The sequence below is a fragment of the Suhomyces tanzawaensis genome (assembly GCF_001661415.1).
Source record: "Suhomyces tanzawaensis NRRL Y-17324 unplaced genomic scaffold CANTAscaffold_2, whole genome shotgun sequence".
Classification (NCBI taxonomy): Eukaryota; Fungi; Ascomycota; class Pichiomycetes; order Serinales; family Debaryomycetaceae; genus Suhomyces; species Suhomyces tanzawaensis.
Window position 1 is genome coordinate 27,132 of NW_017963637.1, and position 18,627 is coordinate 45,758.

An 18,627-nucleotide genomic window follows, 5' to 3' on the forward strand; every position below is an offset into this window, starting at 1 on the left:
GTTTAGTTAACTATATAAGGGGTGATGGACAGGATTGGTATCAGTATTAGCTAGTCCATAGTATCAGTGGAGGCCCCACTTCTAAAAAGATCTAATCATAAACAAATGTTCTAAACTTCAAATGCCTTGGCGACTCCGTAGAGGAAGAAACCACTTAAAACAGGGATGGTGAAGTTATCGTCAATATTCCAGAGGTTGATGAACTCGGATGCGCTAGCAATGAATCCACTCAATAATGCATACACGTGGAAGTTCAACTGACTGGTGGACTCGGACCACAAGATATCCTTTGGCTCGTTGACGTTGTAGTTTGGGATGAAGTAGCCGTAGAGCAAGTAACAACTGAAGACACCGGTGACGAAACTAGCCAATGATCCAGCAACAGACTTCCCAGCAGTGATCTGGGGAGTGTACTTGCCAAACTGTCTACCGATGGTAGAAGCAGACACATCGGCCCAACTCAACAACAACACACTCATCAAAGAGATATCCTTGGGGAACAAAGCAAACACGATCATGAGCCCCACCAAGTACCACAAGGTACCGTTGTATTGGTTAACCTCCTTCTCTCTGATCAAGAACCACATGGTATTCACCACCTTGCGGTTCAATTCGGGGTTCTGGAATCTGATGTAGTCATTGGTGAAGATCACGGCAAACAACGTTGCCAACGGAAGGATGATCTGGGTCTGGTGGACGCCCAAGGTGTAGAGCCACAAGGTGAACACACCAATGGACGAGTGGAGGAGCTTTCTGACCACCTCGTGCTTGACAAGGAACTTGCGGAACTCGGAGGTTTGGGCTAGGATGATTGATTCAAGCGCAGGCTTTTCGTCTGCAACTGGCTCCTCTTTGGTGTTGGATTCAGCAGGAACCTCGACGGTAGACTCTTCCGTGAGCAAGTTCAGAAGCTCGTCTTGGATGGTGTCGTCTGGGGTGGTGTCTTCCAGGACATCCAGGTACTCCAGGATCATTGAGCTCTGGTGCATGAAGGTGTCGTCATCATCTTCGACGTAAGTTTCGTTGCTGTCGAAATTGAGGATGGTCTTTTCAGGGACCACTCTTTGCACGACCTTCGGCGTTCTGGGGGTGGCAGGTGCTGAAGACATGGTGGAGATGTTGTAAACATTAAAAACATATTTTTGATCTGATGGGTGCGTCACGTGCCCGTGTCCGGAGCCAACGGGCGCCTGTGATTCCGGGGACTATATGCACACCGACGATGATGGAGGCGTATATTCTGGGATTCTTAACACTACAAGAACTGTGAGTGAGCTTGTAGGAAACTCGGTGTTCTGAAGCTTGAGTGTAAAACTCAGTCTTCACAGCCTGACAATTCCAGTGACGGGGATGTGGTCAAGTGGAGCGTGGTCAAAGACAGTGATAACAGTCACAAAAATTGAAAAGAAAGGCCGAAGCGCAAGATGGTATCAGAGGGCATTCTACGTCCTTCTATTTGGCTCTAGAATTTTGGGGGCAAAATCAGGATAGCTTCTATGTTTTCCCAATTTTTACATCATCTCCAACCCATTAGTATTACCGGTATACCATCCCCAAACCTTTAGTTTTACCCGTCTTCTTCTCTTTGCATAAAAAAATGGAATGTTCCACTTAATTTTGGGTACTCCTTCAAGCAGGTAAGAGAGCAGTAGAGCTTCATTGGACGGTAGTCTCTTTCTTACCCACAAGGTTAGCTGAGATTTTTCGCAGCCATGAATTTGTTGGGTTGGGCCTAACACGTTAGCATTGACTAAGCTGCTACATTTCGATTTCCCAACCTGTTACTATTAGTAACTTAATTAATACATTGCATCGACAGTAGTATTTCTTAGTTGCCTAGCTCAAGTGTGAAGTTTCCCACTTTGAGCAATGCTTATGCGGTCCCACCGAATCACAACCGTTAATCCTATCTGGAAGTTATAATCTACTTTTCAACAATTCTTAAATATTTGCATTTTCTCAACAATTTTACACGGCAAAATCTCAAAACTAAAATACAATTTGTGATTTTAGAATCATCGATACAGAGTGTTAGAGACATACAACAATAAATGAAACGAATGGAATTAACTTTGCTATTTACAGAAAACATTTGAAATAATGTTTCAGCTAGATCCACTAGCTCGTCTTTTCCAAGACTCTTTTCGCAATGTCTAAGTATGGCTTAGAAAGAACCGATTTTGGATCCATTACCACGGGCTTCCCGCTATCAGAATGCACACAAATATCTGCATTCAAAGGGATCGAACCCAATAATTCCAAGTCGTGGTTTTTTGCTTCTCTGGCAGCACCTTCAGTCCCAAAGATATGGGACTCATGGCTGCAATTAGGACATATGTAGTAGCTCATATTTTGCACCAAGCCTAGGATAGGGATATTCACCTTATTAAACATGGCAATACCCTTAACTGCATCGATAAGGGCAATATCTTGTGGGGTGCTCACAATAATGGCACCATCTACTTTCAATTGTTGGCCGATAGTAAGCTGGGTATCTCCAGTGCCTGGCGGCATGTCGATGACGAGATAGTCCAAGTTAGACCACTGTACCTCGAAGAGTAATTGTTGCAATGCTTTCATGACCATCAAACCTCTCCATACCACAGCATTCTCTGGGGGCACCATGTAACCCATGGACATGGACTCTATTCCATAATTGGACAAAGGAAGTAATTTTCCTTCAGATGATAGACGGGGCTCACCCGAGAGGTTCAACATACGAGGAATGGAGGGCCCAAAGATATCTACATCAAGAAGGCCGACCTTTTTGCCCAAGTTATGAAGCGACAATGCCAAGTTAGAGGACACAGTGGACTTTCCAACCCCTCCCTTTCCAGAGGCAACGAGTAGAATTTTGTTGACACCAGGAATTTTTTGCTTGACAGGCAAGCCACGAGACATTCGGGGAATCAGCGGGTTCTTGGGGAGTCCTAGTGGGTTTTCATGACGAAATATGGATGAAGCATGAAGGCGACGAACGGTTCTCAACATGGTCAAGGATTATTAGGGAAACTGGGAGAATTCAGTTCAAAAATGTAGCAGTACAATGGGGTTGGGCTTTAGGAGTGAGTTATGGCAGAATTGTCCTGCTGACGGTGATGGCACGGAAGAAACGTTTGGTGTATGGCCTGTTTTGGTGAATAGTCAGCTGGAAGTTGGGAATCTAGATGGCTAGCAATCTGGAGAGTCTTGGAGGAATGTGGAAAGTACTATCAGCAGATGGTGAGGTTCAGACAAGGTGACAATTCTGTTTTGAGTTAGCCGCTTGCTCAGTAAAGCTTGTAAACAACTGTATCAACTTGCAATAGTGCAATTAAGGATGCTATGTAGGGCTGGATGGGTAAGGAAGCTTGGTGGGACGAGTAGAGGGCTTGAAATTGGAGCTGTACGCTTTGCTGAATCTAGCCTTCTTCTGGTTCTTCTGGTTCTTCTGGCTCTTGCGATCTTCTGCTTGCGCTTCTTCTGCTTGCGCTTCTAGTCTTGAGGTTCTTCTTCTTGTGCTTGTGCTTCGTGTTGGCCCTCTTGTGATTCTAGTCCTTGATTCTCTGATTCGCACACTTATTTGCGATGGCATCTCCACCACCACCACCACCATGATGCGGTCTCTAGCCCTACCAGGCACTTCCAAAGCCTTCCTGAGAGCAATAGTACCCCCAAGCCTTCATGCTGGTCGCATGTACTACTCCACCAGACCAACCATATATGCCTTGTCCACCCATCTTGCCAGATCGGCCATAGGCATCATCAGAATATCGGGGTCAATGTCGAGCCACATCTACACCAAACTCACCCAGAGCCAACCACCCAAGCCCAGGTTGGCAACCGTCAAGACGCTTCGCTCTTCCAAAGGAAAGGTGTTGGACGAAGCGTTGGTGCTCTACTTCAAAGGCCCTGCCTCCTACACAGGAGAAGACCTCTTGGAATTGCACGTCCACGGAGGCGTGGCCATCATCCAGGCAGTGTTGAAGGCCATCAAGGGGTTGCACGACCCCAGCCAGGGCATTCATATCAGATATGCTGAAAATGGAGAGTTTTCCCAGCGTGCATTCATAAACGGACGGTTTGACCTCACGGAAATCGAAGGCATTCGGGAAATGATCGATGCTGAAACCGAGACCCAGAGAATAGCAGCGTTGTCGTCGCTCTCGGGAGATACCAAGCAATTGTTCGCGGGATGGAGAAATCACATCCTCAATAACGTGGCGCTATTGACTACAGTAATAGATTTCGGAGAAGATCATGACATTGAAGAAGTCAACGAATTATTTCAAACAGTAAACGACAATATAATACAATTGGAATCCCAGATCAGCCAATACCTCAACAAGGTCAGACGGTCGGAAGTGCTTCTCAAAGGAATCAAGACCATCCTTCTAGGCCCCCCCAACGCGGGCAAATCTTCTATTTTGAATATCCTTGCAAACAACGAAAGTGCCATTGTAAGCGAAATCGCAGGGACCACCAGGGATATCATAGACGTCCCCATAGATATCCAGGGATACAAAGTGGTTATCGGAGACACCGCAGGAATAAGAACTACCACAAAAGAAGACCAAATTGAAATAGAAGGTATCAAGAGGGCGAAACTCAAGTCATTCGCCAGTGATCTCGTGATAATAGTGCTTCCTGTCAACGATGACAAAATGGTGGACTATAACGATCTTTTTGAACATATTTCAACCCTCAAACTGGAGAATAAGGAAATCTTGGTCATTTTGAATAAGATGGATTTGATTGACGTGGATAAAAAGTCCAAGCAACAACTTCTCGACAAGTTTTCCAAGAGATTGGAGATCGACCAATCCAAATTCCATTTAATCTCATGTATAAATGGATCTGGAATGGAGTCTTTAACCAATTCGATGGTTCACAGCTTCAAAACCATCTCATTATCAGAATCAACAGATCCCATCATTGTGTCTTCCAGAATACAGGATTTATTGGAAAATGATGTTTTGCAGGGATTCCAGCAATTCTACCATTGGAAAGATCAAGATGATGTGGTTTTGGCGTGTGAAAGCTTGAAACAGTCCATCGAAGGAATAGGAAAAATCACCGGTGAAGCTGTTGGAGTGGAGGAGATTTTGGGGGTTGTGTTCTCCAGTTTTTGTATTGGGAAATAGATCAAGTAGTGTTACAAATAACATAAAACGTAATCTTCTCAACTTCCCAGGTCATCTTCAATTGCTGGAGTTGGTGTCTAGTGTGTCTACCAGCAAGCTCCTCATTTTCGTCTGGGATTTTGGCATGTTTAAATTGCTTACTCAAGTTGGGGCCGACTTTCACTTCGAAGTCCAAAATATTCAATCCATTGGTTAATTTCAAGTCGTATTGAAGTCCAAGTAAGTCGTTTTCATTTTTCTTTTCTTCAAAACAATCACCACCGTTTGAAACTTCTCTTTCATTAACAAATAGCTTACATTGAAAATCGTCATCGGTGGAAGAGTTCAAGTACCCACGACCGTCTATCAAATCAGCCTTTTTGATGGAATGGAGCAAGTTATGCAATGAGACCTTCATAGAAATGTATGGCAGCACATCGGCTGGTAAAGTCATAGTGTAGGATTGGACGGCATAACCGTTTGAAGGAACTTTGTATTCGAAGAAGGTTGTAACTGGATGAAGTGGATGAGTGGGGAACAAGGCTTTCTTCATTTCTTCGTTCTTTGGAAGAGGAAGGTTGCTGGATTGATATGCCTTTTGTTGAGTGTGCTTGGTGATATGGTTGACTGCAGCAATAGACGAGGAGATAGAAGCTTCCTGGATAACGGTGTCATCTAAGGAAATCTTTGGTAACGATTTACCAAGAGTGTTTGCACTATTCTTCTCTGTATGTACTTCTTGTGGCTTGTCAACAGTGTCCACGGGAGCTGCACCATCTTCTTCCTTGTTGTCACTAATGTCGGCGATGGAAGCTTGGCCAGTTGGCTCTTGTTTGACATCCTGAGTCTCCTTCTGATCTTCACCCTTCAATTTCAAGTTAAGTTTCACTTTTGGTTGTTTTAGCTTCAATCTCAATTTGGTCAATTTTGTGACTTCATCCTTGAGGACATCGTACTTCTCCTCAAACAATTCCTTCAATTTTTCAGCATCTTGATGGATTTCTGACGAGGGGTCATTGTACAATTGGGCGTTGGTGAAGATAAGCATAGTGGCGTTGTAGAACTTTTCAAGGTTGTCGACCAAGGAGACTTTGCTCGAAAACAACTTCTTTCTCTCTATCTTTTTTAACACATTGCCAAACGAGGTGGGCGTGGTGACGTAGTTCAAGTAGTCTGGGTACTCCTCAACATCAACATCGTCCATGAAGGGGTTGCTGATGATGCCCTCGTCCGGGAACTCGTGCGAGATCACGTCCTTGAGCAAGGCAGTGCAAATCAGAGGCAATCTGTCGAAGGTGATCTTTTTCTCACCGGATTCTTCCTTGACACCAGCGGCCTTCTTTGGCTCTTTTTCTTGGGTGTTTCCATCGAAACTTCCGTTCTTGAGGAACTCGTCGGATTGCTGTTCTACGTAGTCGTAGATCTTCTGTGCTGACGCGACGATCCATGATTCGGGGTCGTTGTACTTGGCTGCGTTATCGAGCAAGAGCTGGAAGTCGGCCAAGTACTCGTGGGTAGAGTCAACAGGGTACTTGTTCTGCTTGAGCTTCTTCTGGATCTCAGCAAGCGAGATGGGCGTGTCAATGATCTCGTAGTAGTCGGGATACAACTTCTTGGGAGGCAATTTGACAAACGGTCCAGATATCACTTCTCCAGCATCGTCTTTGAGTGCGAGAACTTGGCCAGTAATGGAGGTGTAGAAGTGCTTGAACTCGTCAGCCGAAGGGGAAGTCTTCTTCTTCTTGGCCACGGAAGACAGCGACGAGGCGTTTGTTCGTTTTGCGGCAGATCCCATTGGAGTTGGTGTGGTTTAAGTGCAGTTTCCAGTGTTTTATGAGGAGCGTGGTTGAATGTTTTCAATGTGCGAACTGGGTGAAATGCAGGTTAGTGCTGGCAGGGCCAAACCAGTAAATGGCGTCAGATCCATCGATAACGTTTCCATACTAGAATTCTGTCTGTACCTGTTATGGCCAACTATTCCAGCGAGCCTGGCTGCGTGACCATTCTCTATGGGTCCGAGAACGGCACTGCCGAGGACTATGCCCGCTACTTGTGGCAAAGGCTCCAGTACCTTCAGCTCAAGCCCACCTTGAGCACCTTGGATGAATACCCTTTGAAAAGTCTCGTCACCGAAACCAAGATCCTCATTATAGTGTGCTCTACCACTGGCCAGGGTGAGCTTCCGTTGAACGCCCGCAAATTCATGAAGTTTTTGCTCAAAAAGAAGCTTCCATCCGACTTGTTGAACCACATCAAACTCACCACTTTTGGCGTGGGCGACTCTTCCTACACCAAGTTCAACTACGCCGTCAAAAAGCTCCACACACGGCTCCATCAGCTCGGATGCTCCGAGCTCTCGCCCCGCTGTGAGGCAGACGAGATGTCAGCCGAAGGCGTGGACGGCTTCTACAAGGAATGGGAGCTAAAGGTGATAGAGAACATCAGAAGTTACTTTCCCGATCTTGTGACAATCAGTGACGATTACCTTCTTCCTCCATTGAACCCAGCATCTTACGATGAACTGGACGACTTGCTAGACGAACTGGACCTTTCTTTGACCAGGGTGCAAAACGACCCTGATTTGCATATTGGCAAGATCGTTTCCAACGTCAGACTTACCGATTCCGACCACTTCCAGGACGTCAGGCATGTCATTATTGAGTCGGAGGAGTTGAAATTTCTTCCGGGTGACACCGTGGGGTTGTATCCAATCAATGACGACAAGAGCGTGGAATTATTGATTCAGCTGCAGCCCCACTGGATTCCGTTTGCTGACAAACCACTTCACATCCTGGGAAAGGTTGCTGCTATTGATGGTGGGTTGATCTCCGCAGAAAAGCTCACTTTGCGGTCTCTCTTCAAGTATCACCTCGATATCGTGGCCATTCCTCGAAGGTCGTTTTTTATGAACCTCTGGCACTTCACTAATGCTTCCACCCCAGACGGTGAGCGGGAGCAGGAGAAGTTGAAGGAGTTTGGAGGGTTTGAAGATACAGAAGAGTTGTACAACTACGCCAATAGGCCCAGAAGACTGATTCTCGAGACCATATTGGAGTTCCAGGATAACCTCGAGATCCCCATTCGGTACATCTACGACCTATTCCCCAAGATCAGGCCCAGGCTCTTCTCCATTGCATCCAAACCATCGCCTACCCAGGTGGAGCTCGTGGTCGGAATTGTGGAGTACAAGACCATGTTGAGACGGATCAGAAGAGGGTTGTGCTCGAAGTGGTTGAAGCTGGTGGATTCTGGCGACCGGATCGTGTTCAAGACTCACAGAGCCAACTTGAAGTACACTCTTCCATCGGTGCCCAATCCTCCGTTAATCATGATTGCACCAGGAACAGGAATAGCTCCCATGAAGTCCATTATAGAGCACGTCACGGGACACGAGATAGACCAACAGTTGCACCTCTTCTACGGGTGCAGGTATAGCGGTAAGGACCTCTTGTTCCGGGAGTTATGGAACACTTTGGTGGATGCGCAGAAGCTCCATTTCTATCCGGCATTTTCGAGAGACGAGAACTCTACTGCCAAGTATGTCCAGGACAGGCTCTTCCAGGAGAAGGCGCTCATCGGAGACCTCCTCTTGAACCAGAATGCCATCATCTTTGTGTGTGGATCCAGTGGTAAAATGCCCAAGCAGGTGAGAATCACCCTCATGGAGGTTTTGGTGCACACAGGCATGGACGAGGCCCAGGCGGGCGAGTATTTGCTTGCCATGGAGGATAGTGGACGTTACAAGGAAGATGTGTGGTGATTTGTGATGGGAAAATAGACTTCAATAACATTTGGTGAAATTTAATTATCGACAAGTTTCCAGTAGTTCGGATGAAAGTGAAGATTATTAGTCAAAAGTCTTTATCAGGTTTAAAAAGGCTTTTAAATCTTCAATAAGAACTCACAAACGGAAAACTATTCCATAGAGGACTACAAATCATTATAATCCTGGCCACTTAACGCCACTCGTGAGCTAGGCATTCCATAAAATAATATATACCCTTGATTTGGTTCAAAGGAACCATCAATACCAGAGCATTGGATTTTCTCTATTCTGACCGGTCGAGTCATTTCTCTAAATAGCCCACCACTAGTTCGTCTTAAAAATTAAAAGACATATACTCCTCCTAGCCAACCCACCACTGAATAGACTTTAAAAATTAGAAGAAGTTTATGTGTCAAACCTTCAAGTATGCACTTATCAATATTAACTAATTCCAACAGTTTTTCCAGTACAGTAACACTTCGCAAGGGCTTCGCTCTAGTAATTAATATGCCTACAGCCATGATCACAGTCCAACATAGTGCCTTAAAAACCTTTCCGAATTACTCCTTCTTTCACTTTTGTGTCGTTACATCCACCTCTTCGTTCCTTCCTCTAGCCACTCCTCACTTCTCTTTCTTCCTTTCCCACTTCCACCAGGGCCGCGCACAGAAACCGATTTCGCAAATCTGACCGTTCAGCGTTTACTTCACCACCATGAGAACTGCCAAAATAGTACCGCTAGTCACGTCTCTTCGGAGCAGGCTCAGCCAGCTCCCAGTATGGACTGCTCGTGCTTACTCCACCAAGTACCCACAAGAAATCCAGCTAGACGGACAGTCGTACAAGACTGACGAGTGGACCAACGTCCCTCCATACATCTTGGAGTTGACCAAGAGACAATTACACCAAAACCCCAACCATCCGATCGGAATCCTCCGTGACTTGATCCAGTCCAACTTCAAGGACTTGGGATACACCTTCTACAACAACTTCAAGCCAGCAGTGACCACGGTAGAGAATTTCGACATCTTGGGGTTTCCCCAAGACCACCCCGGTAGATCCAAGTCTGACACCTACTACTTGAACAAGACGCACTTGTTGAGAACCCACACCTCAGCCCATGAACACGAGTGCTTCCTGGACTGCAAGACCCCAGGGTACTTCATCACTGCCGATGTCTACCGCAGAGACGAGATCGACAGAACGCACTACCCGGCGTTCCACCAGATGGAGGGTGCAAGAATTTGGTCGAAGGACACTCCTAACTTCGAGGAGCAGCTCGTGAAGGATATCGAGTCCATCCCCAAAACCAACATTATCGTGGAGGACCCGGTGAGAGATGCACCAACTCACCCAGGAAACCCCAAGCAGGACTACATGACCGAAAAACAGGCCCAGTTGATCAGTATCCACTTGAAGAAAACAATTGAATTTTTGGTCCACAACGTGTTCGAGACTGCCAGAGAATCCGCCAAATTGGCTGGTTCCACCGAGCCCTACTTGAACGAGCCATTGAAGGTGCGTTGGGTCGAGGCATACTTCCCCTGGACCAGTCCCTCGTTTGAAATTGAGGTCTGGTGGAAAGGTGAATGGTTAGAGTGCTGTGGAAGTGGTATCGTCAACCAACAAGTATTGCTGAATGCGGGCTTGACCGACGACAAGTTGGGATGGGCCTTTGGAATTGGTCTCGACAGAATAGCCATGTTGCTCTTTGGAATTCCCGACATTCGTTTATTCTGGTCCTTGGATGAGAGATTCAGTCTGCAATTCCAACAAGGTAAGATCGCTACATTCGTGCCATACTCCAAGTACCCAGGAATTGACAGAGACATTTCTTTCTGGTTGCCTGGAGACTCGGTTCTTCACGAGAACGATGTCATGGAGTACGTTAGATCGCACGCTGGAGACTTGGCTGAAAGCGTGGTTCTCATCGATGAGTTTGTTCACCCCAAGACTGGAAAGAAGAGTCAGTGCTACAGAATCAACTACCAGTCCATGGACAGAAGCTTGACTAGAGACGAGATCAACGTCATCCACAGCAAGGTTGAGAACGACTTGGTCGACAACTTTGACGTCTCCATCCGTTAGACCCCAGCTACATATTGTACATAGTAAAACAGTCGTGCGCAGCACACCTTCGTTAGCCACCACTTCATCTCCACCACCACGCCGTCATGGAAGCTCCTGTGCCTGATCAGAGTCTCTTGCCGTACTATCAGCCGCTGTAGTCTACCACCTCGCTTCCTCCCACTATTTTCTCTCCTCTGGCACCTCCCAATTCAGGCAGTTTCTCATAATTCTCACCAGTGCTCACCAGTGAAAAATTATCAATATCACGATCAAAATTCTCACCATACCACCACCACTACCATGCTTGGCTTAGCAAGAAGTATACTTGGGGGATCGGCAAGCGGAATGCTCCGCCAGGGTCTACTCCAACGCCCCACCATGACTGGGCTTTCTGGTTCTTTTGGGCCAGGACTCACCGGTGTCAGTGCATTCACAGGAACCACCATGTTTGCTAGATTGAAGCACGAATACGCTCCCAGATTCAAGCGAATGAGAAAGGCGTTCAAGGGAAGAGTGTCTGTCAGAACCGGTGGCTCCATCAAGGGAAACACCTTGCAATACGGACAGTACGGATTGAGATTGAAGTCCAAGGGCCTCAGATTCTCCGCAAACCAGCTCTTGGCTGCCGACAAGGTGTTGAAGAGAGAGCTCAGACCCAGCAGATCCGAGTTGATCACCAGATTTGTGTGTAACACTCCCGTCTGTGTCAAGGGTAACCAGACCAGAATGGGTAAGGGTAAGGGTGCGTTCGACCACTGGGCTTGCAGAATTCCTACTGGTAAGGTTTTGTTCGAGATCAGAGGAGACATCCACGAGAAGGTGGCGCGTGATGCCTTGAGAAAGGCTGCCGACAAGTTGCCTGGGCTCTTCGAGATCATCACCCCCGAGTCCAAGATCAGAGTGTCGTTGACTGACTTTGTCGACAAGCCTGAGAAGATCGATTATGTGGAGAAGTTGAACGCGGACCCAACCCCCAAGTGGGCCAACATCCAGGCCGCCAAGGACCCAATGTATAAAATGTATAGAGGACGCTAGTGTAAATAGGGCCACAGGCCAATATATCATCCAAGAAGTAAATGGAATGTAGGAAATAATGAAGTACACAGAGGGATAAGGTTTATAGAACAGAGCCCATGGACCTCAAAAAGGGAAGTGGGAATCAGTAAATGCCGTCACAGCAGTCGTGCTCATTTCTAGGCTTGTTAATATCCGTAGGACTACTTTGTAAGATCTTTGAATTATTTAGTTCCAGTTAATATAATCGAGTTGTCGCACAAATCACCAGAGTAATCTTCTGGCACCATGTCCAGAAATACCCCCAAGTTGGCATCCAATGCTCTCAATTTGCTCTCCAAGGTGATTGATTCAGACACTGAAGTGTCCACCATCGACTTGAACTTGTTGGAGAACTTGAATACAAACCAATCTTTGAACTACATCAAACTAGAGCAGAAGCTCAATGTGTTGGAGAAGAACTCCCAGAGCTTGGAGAAGCTTGGTATGTAACGATAGAACGATTGTGGTACCTCGATAAAGAAAGCACTGCCATTATGGATAATTACCTCCATCTTCGTCCCACATACTAACGTTAGACGCGGAATACAAGTCCTATACGGAGGCCCTAGATGCCATTGAGCTCAAAGTACAGAAAATGGAGAAGATAGCTGGCGAAATGGACGCCTGGTCCAAGTCATTGGAATCCAGAGCAAAGAACCAACAGAGATGATACATCCATGCTGCAGTGTATAACATCTCCCCACACTCATATCACCAAATGTTCAATCACCTGCAACAATATTTAATCCCTACTTCAAGTGTTAGAGGACTATTCGTGGCCACAAGATGGTTTATCTAAAACCTGACATAGCTTCATCGCAGAAAGAAATGGTGGATAGAACCGTCGGGATTAATTTATTGGGAGGCCATCCAAGTCCATTCACAATGTACTGCAATTGATATGGCGTGCTAAAGGGAGTTTACGTCAGTGTCTGCACCACTGTCGGTAAAAGCTGAAATTACGGGCGAGAGAGAGAAATTGGGCAGTCGTCGAAGTCCCACGGGATCAACAGTATTAAAATACCATTTCAATCATCCGACAACAGACGCAAAGAATTTGATACGGATTTGGAACAATGTACAAACATAAACTTCGATAACTTTCCACAGATATACACAAGTGGTTGTTAGCGCTCTTGTGCCTATACAACCAAGTCGCCCTTTATATTCCCGGAATGCATGGGTCAAAGCACACCTCAGTCACCTGAAACTAATGCTATATGTTACACTATGTACACAACTATTTATCCCAAATCACTGAAAAGGGACTGATAGCCTAATCTATCTCTACCAGTCTTGCGGCCCTATTCCGCTTCGTAGTATTTGACTTTGATCCACAAACTACAACTTGAGCACTGGACTATTATATCGTAGCCACCACTTCCGTCAGGACTTCCATTCTCCAAATCCTCTTCTGTCAACGTTATGCCCTCTCGTATTTGGCATCTAGGACACTCTCTATTCCAGCCTGCTTCATCTTCTTCAAATTCCTCCAAACCGTATGTGTCTAGACCGTCTCCACTTACGTTAAACCCCAGTCGCTTTATGCTCTCTTTGAAAGATTCGTCATATTTCTGTCTCTCAACAGGGTTGACTAATGTCGTATATGCTTGTTTGATCAAGGTGATCAGGGTCTGTTGGGTAACTCCTTTGTCTGGGTGGTTCGTAAGCAATTTCTCTTTGTAGGCCAGCTTGATTTCAGATTCGGATGCATTATCGGCCACCCCAAGGACCTCATAGTAGCTCATCTGCATCAGAGCATCGTCTATATACGTCATTGTCGTGCTGCTCTAGATGGACTCCTGGGATGGATTACTTCGTGAATATAACGGTCACGTGCCAACCATCACCTGACAAATTCGTGGTCGATGAGATGAGAATAAATTTCACTTCTACACTTACATCGACAACAATGTCTGGCCACAAAAGAAAGAGAGAATCCAAGACCACCGAAATCAGCATCAGCTCCTACAATGAAGAGCCAAGCGCTGTTGTTGGATCTTTTTTCAACGGATTTTCTGTCCCTTCGAACACCGAATTCGATGTCTACAAGCACAAGAAGTCTGATAAGTACATAATCCACGGAGAAAACGATACTTTAGACTACAACGGTGAAACTGTGGACGACGAAGAGGAAAACGACTACATCGTGGGATTGTATGATCCAAAGAAGAAGTCTATTGAACTCTACAAAGCCCCATTCATACCAACCAGAATCACATCTAAAGATAAGAGATCATTCAAGGGTCCTGAAGTTAAACAACTCGGAATCCGTAATAACGAACAAAGAAATGCATTGGGTGAAGCCTTCGGTACCAAGAAGGCCAAGGCTGCCATCACCAACTTGGAAAGAAACAGAATCAACTCTGAAAGATTGCAAGACAACGAATTGGACATCATTGACAATATACAAGAATCCACCAAGGAATTGCCAACTAGAGAAAAGATGGAAGAAAGCGTTCTCAACGATCGTCCAACACCTCTTGCCAACGTTGATGCCACAAGCGTTGAAGATATTTATCCTATCCACCACATAATACCAAAGAAGGAATGGTCATTCATCAGAATCGACTCGATCTTGAACGAATCCAATGATAAGGCTAGACTTGAATTATTCCCACACTCCACCTCTCCTTTCATTACCAAGACCTTACCTCTTTTGGTTAAGCAAAAGAATCACGAGAAGATCAAGTTGTTGTTCTACTCTTCTTTATTACTTGGTGTTTACAACAACAGAAGAACTAAGGACAAGCAGACCTTGATGACCAAACTTAACGATACAGTTGGAGAAGCCTTAATTGACGGTATTTTGGAAAGATTCTCCATTGCCAGAGCCTCGCAATTTGGTAAATCTAAGGAAAGATCCTTTACTATTGATCCACACAGTGAAGATAAGTTGTTGTGTTACTTGTTAGCAACCATCTTCCACATCAACGATTTCATGATCGAGTTGGCACCACTTGCCAACGAGTTGAACATGAAACCAACTAGATTGATTGGTTTGGTAAGAGCTTTGGGTGGCTTGGTCAAGCCTATTACTGTTGGTCAAGCGGAAGGTCTAGGAATTCCAAAGGGCTTGATGGGAAGTTACAAGGTTGCCACCTTGAAGGTGCCATTCAAGTTGCCGGAAATGAGTAGAAGAGTAAGGCGTTAGGTGTGTATGTATAAAGAAGTCTCCATTAAATTAGAATTAGAAATTGTAATTGTATGATTTGAACCATACTTATTGAGCCATAAATTCTTCGCAACGCCCAAGAGGGTAGTACCATGACGTGAAGAATTTCATAGTTTTAAACATCCTACAGGACAATAAACGAACACTTCATTTGAAGTGTTGAAATAGCTGGTGAACAACCTTACAAATTATCACAAATTAAGTGGTATAGATTCACATACAACAAAAGGAGCTCCTATAGATATCTATAATAGGGATTACCACCGTAGAACAAATCAAAAATCAAACCGAAATCACCAACCGAAATTCAAAACCAAGTAAAGATGATTTAAAACTCTGCTCTATTGTTTCTCAAAAACCAGTTGAATACAATAAGCAAAACTGGACCGATCAACCCTTCAGATAAGAACGCCAAAAACGTATAGTACTTGTAATCACCAAAAATAATGGCATACTTTGAAGGGTCGTCGAAGTTAATTCCTTTAAGTGCACTAATGATGGAATAGCAACATCTCACGATCAATAATGGAACGACTGCAAAAAAGATGCGAAGAATCACTTGGAAGTGGGACACAGTGCAATAAGTCCATAATAATAATCCAAGCAACACCAACGTACTGGCCAAGAAAAGGAAGGAACCAATCTTCAATTCGGGACTATCCGAATCAGACTTACTGTCGCTTGAAGAAGCAGAAGTAATTTGGACGGTCCCGACAATAGCAAGAATCATGGACACCAAGACCAAGATTGTGAGCAATCTGAATGGGTGCAAATTAAAACGACCAACGCGGCCCAACCCCTCAAAACCCTCGAGCTTATCCTCTAATTTCCACTCGAGTTTTTCATCTCCGTCCTGCTTTTTCATTGTTTCAAGGAATGGAAAGGTAGACTTGATGAGCAAACCAATAGCGACCGAATCACAGATATATGCAGCAGTGTAAGCACTTCTGTTGAACGTACTAGCATGGAGAGTGACAATGGAGGTGATACCACCGATCATTTTCAAGGTGCAGAACACTCCAAAGTATGCCCCAAACATGAGCATCGACTTTTTTTTGCCAGGCTTACTGATAAACATCACTATGAGACTGATATGGACCAAGAGTAAAAAGGCAAACCAGATAGTTTGGACGTAGGAGACTACCTCCCATTGAGTGTAAAATTGAACTTGCATGCTTTGATAGATAGCAGTTATTTCTACCTCCAAGGGCACCTTTTTATACTTGGGGAGGGTGCAAAAGGCCAAAGCCTGGGTTAGATACCAGTTAGCGCTTACATAAGCGGTTATTGGTTAGGCGCGGCTTTAGGTGATAGATTAGAGTTTCGCCTCGAAATTCAGCGCTTAGGTAAGCGGGTAATCCAGGGGTAGTCATGGCAGGACACGGCGAAATTTACGAAGTAGGCTAGGGTGACGCCTACGGGGCTCAACCCCTGGTTCCATGGATGACAGCGCCAAGTAGAAATTGCTGCCTCGATGTGCAAATGGATCTAACGGTAGACACCAGATCGGAAGCTGCCACTCCTTGACAGAATGCACTGCAGGGTGCACCAGATGCATTTTCACTCAGGCACCGGTAAGTCTGCCAGATTGTACGAGCTGATAGGCTCATTGCTAGGTTTGGGCTAGATAGCTAGCTGCCGTGCATCACAAGCAGTAACTGAGTCACACTACGAGGTGCAAGCTGAGCCTGGTGCAAGGCTGGACCAACGGGTTGAGCCTCTTTGCGAGAATGTCAGTGGTCGGCCCGGTCCGAGGCTCATGCTAAATTTAAATATACGAGCCACCTGCAGCAGAGCTGGTACGCCGCATTTCTGGCCCATACTCAGAAGGCCATTTAAAGTTATCATCTGCACAGTTGGAAACAGACGTCAGGCACGTTCATGCGCAGAACTTACACATGACAGTGTGCATGGTGGGGCTCCAACACCGCCAGGGTCTAGCAATGGGTGGCCTGTTCTCGTATTACTGGTACAGCGCGCTCGTAACAGTGGCCCCACGGCAGTAACGGAGGTGCACGGCCGTAAGGAGGTGTGGTGGCCGAAAATCTGCCACTCAGCCCAGTGCACCCAAACTTCTCACTACACCACCTGTGAGGAGCGTTGGCGCGGTGCCAAGTGGTGTGGGGCGGCTCCTTGGTACATAATTTCAGGGTTACGATGGGGACCATGCTACAGCAGACAAATTGGGAAAATTAATGATTATTACGCTGGTGATTACATATACTAATCCAGTAAATTAAATGATGTGTCTATGCCTGCTAGAACTCGATTAGATCAACAAGCTCAAACCAGCAACGAAAGCACCGATGAAGACACCGTTGGCAGCGTTGGAGCCGGCAGCGTTGGAGGAGCTGGAGGATCTGGAGGCAGAGCCACTTCCAGAGCCAGAGCCAGAGCCAGAGCCGTTGGAACCGTTACCCTCGGAGGACGAGTTGGAGCCGGATGGACGGGTGTTGTTGGCGGTGTATTCTCTGACAATGTTGGCACAGGCGAGTCTGGTGTTGTCGGCGTAGTGGACGACAATCGACAAGTTACCGGCAAAGGCAGGGTCGGAGCTGTTCAACGAGACGTATCTGTCGATGTAGGAAACGTGCAAGGTGGTGCCGTTGATTGGACCGTGCTTGCCGGACAAGTCACCGACTTCCTTACCGGCGTTGGTTTCGGCAGTGGCACTACCGTTGTATGGGTTCAAGTGGCCGAGAGCAGCGTAACAGTCACCGTCAGCTGGGACTTGGTGTTGGTGGATGTGGTATGGGAATGGACCACCAGCAGCAGGCAAGCCTTCGAAGTGGACATTGACCCAGGTGGAGCCGTTGGTGGCACCGACAAACTCGACTTGGCCTTGGACGTTGTTGGTGTTGTTGCCGTGGAAAGTGGCGAGGTACTTGATGTCTACTGGCGAGTTGCTGACGACAGGAGCGTCCTCAGCGAGAGCGAGGGTGGGGATGACGGAAGCAGCAGCCAATTTCTTGAAGGAGACCATTTTAGCGATAGAATTGAGATGAAGAACGGAGGCGATGGGACGGGCAGTTTATATAGTGAAGGCCCCTCCTGCAGCTTATAAATTGCAAACAATTTGCGTAAAAATAGCCCAGGGTATTGGCATGCGTCAAAGGCCTGTGTGTTTGGGTTCCACCAATTGGGGCACCTCAACTCCCGAAGGGTGCATGCAGACATTGTACGGCGAGTTGTGAGCGCGCGCACGCTGATCAACAAGATAATTTGGGGTATTGTGCCCGTGCTATTGCCGAAGGAAAGTGTCTCCATTGGCTGAAGCTACCCGTCGCCATTGACCCAGGGCCCGGCGGCCTGAGCCTCATTGCCACCTGGGCTGCCAAACGGCTCGGGCTGCCAGGGCCAAAATTCATGCCTTCAGTGCGAAAATGCCGATCTTTGCCCACGGGTTTCCAGCGAGGGTGGGGTTTGATGTTCTCACGATTTTGGGGCCGTCCAGGCGG

The 18,627-nt window shown here is 46.3% G+C and overlaps 12 protein-coding genes across 12 annotated transcripts; 6 read left to right on the forward strand and 6 right to left on the reverse strand.

Moving 5' to 3' along the window:
• Positions 1-110: 110 nt before the first annotated feature.
• Positions 111-1,109, reverse strand: CANTADRAFT_88384 (diacylglycerol kinase; the record flags this gene model as incomplete). Its single annotated transcript, XM_020211444.1, has 1 exon — positions 111-1,109. One exon carries the CDS (start codon positions 1,107-1,109, stop codon positions 111-113), a length of 999 nt encoding a protein of 332 aa, XP_020065569.1.
• Positions 1,110-2,118: 1,009 nt separating this feature from the next.
• CANTADRAFT_46373 (uncharacterized protein) lies at positions 2,119-2,991 on the reverse strand (the record flags this gene model as incomplete). The annotated part of the gene is made up of 1 exon (XM_020209330.1): positions 2,119-2,991. The coding sequence occupies one exon, from the start codon at positions 2,989-2,991 to the stop codon at positions 2,119-2,121; it is 873 nt and encodes a 290-aa protein (XP_020065570.1).
• Positions 2,992-3,674: 683 nt separating this feature from the next.
• Positions 3,675-5,123, forward strand: CANTADRAFT_88386 (uncharacterized protein; the record flags this gene model as incomplete). Its single annotated transcript, XM_020211445.1, has 1 exon — positions 3,675-5,123. The coding sequence occupies one exon, from the start codon at positions 3,675-3,677 to the stop codon at positions 5,121-5,123; it is 1,449 nt and encodes a 482-aa protein (XP_020065571.1).
• A 1-nt stretch (position 5,124) lies between these two features.
• Positions 5,125-6,897, reverse strand: CANTADRAFT_338982 (uncharacterized protein; the record flags this gene model as incomplete). The annotated part of the gene is made up of 1 exon (XM_020208540.1): positions 5,125-6,897. The coding sequence occupies one exon, from the start codon at positions 6,895-6,897 to the stop codon at positions 5,125-5,127; it is 1,773 nt and encodes a 590-aa protein (XP_020065572.1).
• Positions 6,898-6,928: 31 nt separating this feature from the next.
• On the forward strand, positions 6,929-9,315 carry CANTADRAFT_24993 (NAPDH-dependent diflavin reductase). Its single transcript, XM_020207282.1, has one exon. The coding sequence runs from the start codon at positions 7,069-7,071 to the stop codon at positions 8,860-8,862; it is 1,794 nt and encodes a 597-aa protein (XP_020065573.1). The 5' UTR covers positions 6,929-7,068; the 3' UTR covers positions 8,863-9,315.
• A 267-nt stretch (positions 9,316-9,582) lies between these two features.
• Positions 9,583-10,956, forward strand: MSF1 (phenylalanine--tRNA ligase; the record flags this gene model as incomplete). The annotated part of the gene is made up of 1 exon (XM_020206510.1): positions 9,583-10,956. One exon carries the CDS (start codon positions 9,583-9,585, stop codon positions 10,954-10,956), a length of 1,374 nt encoding a protein of 457 aa, XP_020065574.1.
• Positions 10,957-11,382: 426 nt separating this feature from the next.
• CANTADRAFT_88390 (mitochondrial 54S ribosomal protein uL16m) lies at positions 11,383-11,973 on the forward strand (the record flags this gene model as incomplete). The annotated part of the gene is made up of 1 exon (XM_020211446.1): positions 11,383-11,973. The coding sequence occupies one exon, from the start codon at positions 11,383-11,385 to the stop codon at positions 11,971-11,973; it is 591 nt and encodes a 196-aa protein (XP_020065575.1).
• Positions 11,974-12,230: 257 nt separating this feature from the next.
• On the forward strand, positions 12,231-13,155 carry CANTADRAFT_24994 (uncharacterized protein). Its single transcript, XM_020207283.1, has 2 exons — positions 12,231-12,436; positions 12,531-13,155. Exons 1-2 carry the CDS (start codon positions 12,241-12,243, stop codon positions 12,662-12,664), a joined length of 330 nt encoding a protein of 109 aa, XP_020065576.1. The 5' UTR covers positions 12,231-12,240; the 3' UTR covers positions 12,665-13,155.
• Positions 13,156-13,298: 143 nt separating this feature from the next.
• CANTADRAFT_47692 (uncharacterized protein) lies at positions 13,299-13,748 on the reverse strand (the record flags this gene model as incomplete). Its single annotated transcript, XM_020209494.1, has 1 exon — positions 13,299-13,748. One exon carries the CDS (start codon positions 13,746-13,748, stop codon positions 13,299-13,301), a length of 450 nt encoding a protein of 149 aa, XP_020065577.1.
• A 157-nt stretch (positions 13,749-13,905) lies between these two features.
• On the forward strand, positions 13,906-15,173 carry CANTADRAFT_24996 (DNA-directed RNA polymerase I subunit; the record flags this gene model as incomplete). Its single annotated transcript, XM_020207285.1, has 1 exon — positions 13,906-15,173. A coding segment is annotated over one exon (1,243 nt), but the record flags the coding sequence as incomplete, so codon positions are not given.
• Positions 15,174-15,497: 324 nt separating this feature from the next.
• On the reverse strand, positions 15,498-16,343 carry CANTADRAFT_20050 (uncharacterized protein; the record flags this gene model as incomplete). Its single annotated transcript, XM_020206511.1, has 1 exon — positions 15,498-16,343. One exon carries the CDS (start codon positions 16,341-16,343, stop codon positions 15,498-15,500), a length of 846 nt encoding a protein of 281 aa, XP_020065579.1.
• Positions 16,344-17,438: 1,095 nt separating this feature from the next.
• CANTADRAFT_47110 (Cu,Zn superoxide dismutase-like protein) lies at positions 17,439-18,152 on the reverse strand (the record flags this gene model as incomplete). The annotated part of the gene is made up of 2 exons (XM_020209428.1): positions 17,439-17,520; positions 17,599-18,152. 2 exons carry the CDS (start codon positions 18,150-18,152, stop codon positions 17,439-17,441), a joined length of 636 nt encoding a protein of 211 aa, XP_020065580.1.
• Positions 18,153-18,627: the final 475 nt, after the last annotated feature.